Source organism: Lactuca sativa, chromosome 9 (genome assembly GCF_002870075.4).
Source record: "Lactuca sativa cultivar Salinas chromosome 9, Lsat_Salinas_v11, whole genome shotgun sequence".
Classification (NCBI taxonomy): domain Eukaryota; kingdom Viridiplantae; phylum Streptophyta; class Magnoliopsida; order Asterales; family Asteraceae; genus Lactuca; species Lactuca sativa.
The window spans coordinates 31890462-31896994 of NC_056631.2; the positions used below are offsets into that span (position 1 = coordinate 31890462).

Consider the following 6533-nt stretch of genomic DNA (forward strand, 5'->3'; position numbering starts at 1 on the left):
TAAATAACTAAAGCTATATTTATTTTATCAATTATAACGTTCTTATGACATTGTTAACAATCTTCAAAAATACGTAACCGAATTAATATATAAAGTAATTAAAAAAAATGGAAACAAATGAAATACTTTTATAAATGCATTGATGAATGATGATGACCTAAAGAGAAAAGGTACAAACAAAAATAATTGCAATTTATGAGGGAGGGTTATCAGGGGCCAACATATGTTTTACGTGACAGATGAAAAATTAAATACAAAGTGTCACGCCATGTTGCGTCACTTTCTTTCCAGAAAAAGACATTTCCTAACAACATTTTTCTTTCCTAAACTGGTTAGACCGCCATTTGAAACTGTGTTCACACTTCATGGTCCACTATTACAATTTATATATGTATATTACTATATATAGCAAATATTAATGTTATTACATTCCATGTACAACTAAATAAAAACTTTATTATACCTAATAATATTTTATATTTTTATATTTCGTTTGACAACCGTTAATATAACATTTGTCAAACTAATACGTAAGCTAGTAACTAACAGTTTATCCTCACTTACGTTCTTTTGGATAATAACCAGAAGTATATATATATATATAACCAACAAAAAAATTTCTTCATAAGCTTAGGTTGGACCCGACCTTGCAGAACATACACAGTTTGCTCGACCATCCTTCAACACCTACAAATAAAAATAAAAATTTGAATATTAACAAAAATGGTATCGATCAAACAAAACAGAAAAAAAAAATAAAAAAAAAAAAAACTTTAAAAAATATAAATAGTAATTAGTTGAGAAAGTTAAGGTTGTTCCTTTGATACCTTGTACTGTTCTTGAAGATCTTTGATGTAATCAACAGCCAAATCCAACATGTCCGATGTGTTTGTTTGCTACCCATAACATAAAGAACATTTAGATTCTAGTTTTCCAAAAGTTGTCTTTAAAGAGTACTAGCGTGTATATATTCATGGCCTAAATCCAAGAACGCATAATATACTTTCATTTATTTGTGAATTATCACATCCTACTTTCATTTCCTTTGTTGCAACATTGTACTTCCATTTGTGTTCTTATGGAAACGTTGTACTTTGTTAATTACCCAATTATAGCGTTATATTTAAAAAATGTGCAATTACAGCAATGAAAATTGTTTAATATTCGGTTGGCACCGCTATAATTGAGAATATTTTCTCATGTTCGATATTTTACTAGGAAAAAATTAAAATCTTATATTATGATAGACAAATTGTGAGAGAACATTGTTATTCCTTGCATTTAACCTCTCTCTATATACATATATTGAAAAGGTCGATACCTTGTCCATCTGTGGGACCAGTTCTTGTAATTTCCTCATTCTTTCACTTATTCGTGTTCTTCGAACCTAAAGAAATTGATGAATGATTAAAAAAAGACCAAAAATCAAACGTCAAAATTTCTAAATTACCCTCTCAGCAATGCTTCGTGGATGTGTAGCACATCCTCGTTTTGCACGAATCTTGCAGGGTACAGAATCTTGAAAATGAAGTAACTTTTCAACAGCCGCCATTTCTATTGAGGTTTTCGGTAAGCTCAAGTGATGTGACAACATCGGTATTTGATTGCCAAGATGATCGCCATTCTAAAATCAAGCAATTTACTAAAATTATAAATGCAGAAAATAGCAATGTACTTCCCATGTTTTTAGGGCAATTTTGCAGTTTAACCGTTTATACTTTATTTTGTCTAATCAAACATAAAAGTTTTAGAAGTTTTTCAAAATTAACCATTTCTCACCTTATGTAAGTGAAAATGGTTAATTTGGAAAATTACCATATGGTGAAACCTAGTATAACATGTCAAATTATCTCTTATTATATTTAGAAACTTTTGTGATTTGATTGAAAAAGATAAAATATTAGTACTTTGATACTTTTGTGATTTGATTGGAAAAAGATAAAGTATTAGTAGTTAAACATCAAACCTGACAAAAACATAATCGTTTTACTCGTTGTCTTTTTGTAATATGCGAGTTGTTTTTTATTGTAGCATTGTATTTCAAATTATGTGTTATTAGAACATTATATTGTGAAAAATCTATTAACTATAGCATTGTATAACAAGAACAATATGAAAGTGAGGTCAAGAATCCAAGATGTGTTTTGATAAACAATACCCGAGTTTCTATCTCTCTTTTGAGCCCGGTGAAGTTGTCAATGAAGGGTGAAGAGTCGTGTTCCCATGAACCAAAAGGATAATCCGATGCATCGTTAAGGACCCCCAGTTCAACCGTAACGGGCTCGATTTCAGAGATCCGTGGGAGCATTCCTAAAGATGAGGAACTCATTTGTCTCTTTAATCTGCTTGAAGATGAAATTAGATCACCATTGTTGTTCACATTATTTCCCAATCTGTAACTTCCAATTGTACCCCTCATTGAACCATAACCTGCATATTTTTGCTGAATAACATTCATTAATTGAACTCAAGATTGTTAATTTTTTTCTTTTTGGTTTTTGGTTCTTGATTCTTTAGAATATCCGAAACCCCGAATGAGATGAACGGTTTTTTATTGGATATAATCCGAAAATATGAAGTGTAACTTGATACCTTGAATTTATAATTTTTGAAGAAATTCGGTTTAATTTTGATTTTATCAATTTAATAGTCTAAGATGGATTAGAAAAGTTTAAGTGGAATAATAAAGTTTTCAAAATCAAAACCATGTTTTAATCATGGCGGAAGGTGTGCAAAGTTAAAAAGGGATAAACATTCATAAGTAGATAGATACATGGATCAAAAGACAGACCCCAAATATAGAAATTTTTTACTCCAACAGCTATTACCATAAATGGTAAAAAAAATCCAAAAAAACGAGATCGAAATTGAATACGAATTTCATGTAAAAAAAAACGAATCGAACTTCAATCCATTGATATAAACAAGAACGATTTCATGACATACCCAGAAAAAAAAAATTAAAATTTTGAGGGAAAAGAACATGAATATAAATCAAGAACATTGAACAGTACCATTTGGGTGATTGAGGTGAGAGAATAATCCAGCAGGAGAGCTGTTTTGTCTCAAAAGACTCGAACCCATTTTAGATTGCTGGCTCAAATTATCAATACTCATCGCTATGGACGAGCTTAAGTGAGCTTCCCTGCTGTATGAATTTGTACTATCCATGCTTGTTTGACTTGTACTCTGTCTCGGATAATGAGATGATTGCAATTGAGGATTCAAAGAGAACCCAGTAATCAAATTAGGTTTAAGATCCACCTCTTCTTGTAGATCTTGATAACTCTGAGAAACCAAATTGTAATTCAACCCATCATTTACATCTCTGGGTTTTTCAATATCATTAACGAAACTCTGAAGAACAGAGCTAGGTGCCGACCGAAACCTGAGCAACCCATTATTGTTCTGATTGCTCATATCAAAATTCATCAAAACCCAACTCTTAAATTAAAAATAAAAATCAATAAAAGTTAAATTCTGTGAGAGATGAAATTCATGTGCCGATGCTTTAACATCTAAGAACAAATTGAGGTGGAACCGATGAATAATGCTTGAGAATCATGATGAGCATGAGTTCCTTTCACCTTTTGTTTTCTTGAATCATTATCAGAATTAAATCTGCTTGGTTTATAAGCTTTGTCGGTATTTGAAACTTGTGGGTGAAGTAAGTAAGGATATTAAATTTTTTAGGGTTTTGTGTGGAGATATTTTGTGAGCAGATCTGATGAGAGCTTGATTCGTGTCTGTGTGTGTGTGTGTTCTATTGTGATGAAACTAAGCTAAAGCAGAAGTTATTAATGATAACGATGACTGGAGATGGGACAATCTTGTAATTTCCTTCAAGTTCAGGAGTAAACTTGCAGTATCGACTGCTCTCAAATACTCTTAACGAATCGAAAGCAAAAACGTTTGCTTTACGGACATCGAGAAAGAAAAAGTAGGCTAAAATTTTAAAATATAGGAGGATATGATTAAACAGGCGGTTGGAAAAAGATCGAGTAAATGAAACATATTTTTTTATAAAATATAGTCATATATTGAATATAAAAAGACAGGCAAAATTTCTGAAAGTTCTCTTTCTAATTTTGGTTTTACCTTTTTTATTTATTAACTATTACTTACAGAAATTAAGTTCTAAGTCATAAAACCGAGTATTTCAATTGATATAAAAATGTATAGTTTAGTTAATCTCTTGACTGCAATTCACTACTTTAGTCATCTTAAGTTGTTAACTATAAAACATATAAAAATCCTAATATTCTCGTCATTAGTTTAGTCATTCTGTTGACTGCAATTCAGAACTACTTGTTGACCTAATTTCTTAATTTATTCTAGTTATATTGGTGCTAAAAATTTGTTATGGAATCGTAGGGTTTTTGTATATAAAAAGGTAAACTAAATTCGTTTATATGAAAACTAATTTTTGACACGTTATTTTTTTTAACTATTTGTAACAATTTTGACCATTTGACTGTTTAATTCGGTTGTCTGCTAACGTGAGATGATAATTGTTAGTTTTGAGAACGTATATGTCGGTTTTAATGATATGTCATGTTGACATTTTTAAAAAAAAAAATACACTAAAAACTTTAAGTTTTTTTGTTTTTTTTTTTTCAATTTTGTTACCATAAGAAAATGTTTAACGGTGCAACTTGTTTTCCGTTTTCCTTCTCGTTCGTTGTAAGATTATAAAAAAGACTTATTAGTCATAAAAAAATGTTACTAAGATTTTTTTTTCAATTTTTCAATTTTAATTTTTTGTTCCAAATCGAACATCATTTTTTCAATTTCGTTCGGTGTTGGCCATTTTCCATTTGAAACTGTATAAATAATTTTTTACATTTGAAATCATATAAAAACATTTTTTCATTTAAAAACCACATTTTTTATATAAATACAAGGTTTTTTATATTAAAATCATAATTTTATGTATAAATATGTTTTGGTTATATTATAAATGTATTTTTCATAAAATACGAAACATTAAAATGAGTTTGAATGTGTGGAATGCACAGTCATATAAGCTAATGTGATCTTGGGGGATATGAGGGTCTTGGGATCGCTTTAATTACCAAATGATCGTTTGTTATATATATTCATGATTTTTGGTTCTTGTAGATATACTTCTTGATTTGTTGGAAAAACTTATAACATCCTAATAATGCATAAAATATTAAGACTATAATATAATAAAATTATTATATAGTTAATATAATTTAGTTTGTTATCTATAAAGTTGATGTATCTAAAGTCGATTATCTTATCTATTGTCTCAATTAAGCATTTTAACAATTATAACACATTTATTATGTATTTATATGAAATTTGCATGTTTCTAAAGTAGGACGCTTATTATAGTGAAGTAGTTATATCTTTTTTTTCTTATATGTACTTCTTTATTTCCATTATATTCATTTTAAATTTATTTACTTCTTTCAATAACTACATAGAAAATATGGTCCACTACAAATTTAATTAAGTGAGCAATAGAAATAATTTTTACATTTCTTCACCAATTTTCCCCAAGTTTGAATTTTGCCTCAAGTTCAATTTTATTTAATTTAATTATTCTACAAACTAAATCTTCAAATTTTAAGATGTTATAGTTTTTTTCAACAAATCAAGAAATATATCTACCATAATAAATCTAATGAAAAGAAAGTAAATTGCAAAACGGTTTAATCAAAATAGCTCTTTGATTAATGAGAAACTTGCTTAAAACTCACTTGTTTACAATTACTATCTCATACCCTAACACGACTAAGACAATGTTTATATAGGATCTAATAACCGACTTGCTATTAGATTGGAATTAGGAAACATGACCAACTTGCCATATTATGATTGCTTGGTCTCCAAGGTCCTACGTGACTTAGGATTCCAACAATCACCCCCGAATCTCTAAGTCCTTCTAGAGAATTCTTCAACCCCGATCAAGCTCCGCATTTCCTTGAACTTGACTCGAGCTAATGGCTTTGTAACGATATCCGCCATTTGTTCTTCACCGGGAATGTACTCCACCTCCACTTGTTCCTTTTCAACACAATTATGAATGAAGTGAAACCTCATGTGAGTGTGTTTACTTCTTCCATGAAAGATGGGATTCTTTGTTAGTTCGATAGCGGACTTGTTATCAACTTTAAGAATCACTTTCTCTTGTGCTTTGTTCATGATTTCTCCAAGCAAATCTTAAAGCCATATTGCTTGACATGCGGTTGCTGTAGCTTCCATGAATTCCGCCTCGCAAGATGATAAAGCAACGGTATCTTGCTTTTGCGAACACCATGTAATTGGAGATGACCCATAGTAGAAAATGTGACCGGTTGTGCTTCTTCCGTCATCTGGGTCAACACTGTGACTACTATCACTATAACCTAGGGATGAAAGTGGGTCCAAACCCGGACCGGATGGACCCGGACCCGAAATACCTGGAACCGGTTAACGGGATTTTGTAGAACCGGAAACCAGACCGGTATATAGGAACCAGTTCCGGTTCGGTTCCGGGTAAAGTGGGTCTAGAACCGAAAAAA

The 6533-nt window shown here is 30.6% G+C and overlaps 1 protein-coding gene across 1 annotated transcript; it reads right to left on the reverse strand.

The window, feature by feature from the left end:
• Positions 1-374: 374 nt before the first annotated feature.
• On the reverse strand, positions 375-3993 carry LOC111878642 (transcription factor bHLH130). Its single transcript, XM_023875152.3, has 6 exons — positions 3015-3993; positions 2159-2430; positions 1451-1624; positions 1322-1387; positions 828-896; positions 375-687 (listed from the first exon to the last, which is right to left on the reverse strand). The coding sequence occupies exons 1-6, from the start codon at positions 3430-3432 to the stop codon at positions 631-633; spliced, it is 1056 nt and encodes a 351-aa protein (XP_023730920.1). The 5' UTR covers positions 3433-3993; the 3' UTR covers positions 375-630.
• Between the last annotated feature and the right edge of the window lie 2540 nt (positions 3994-6533).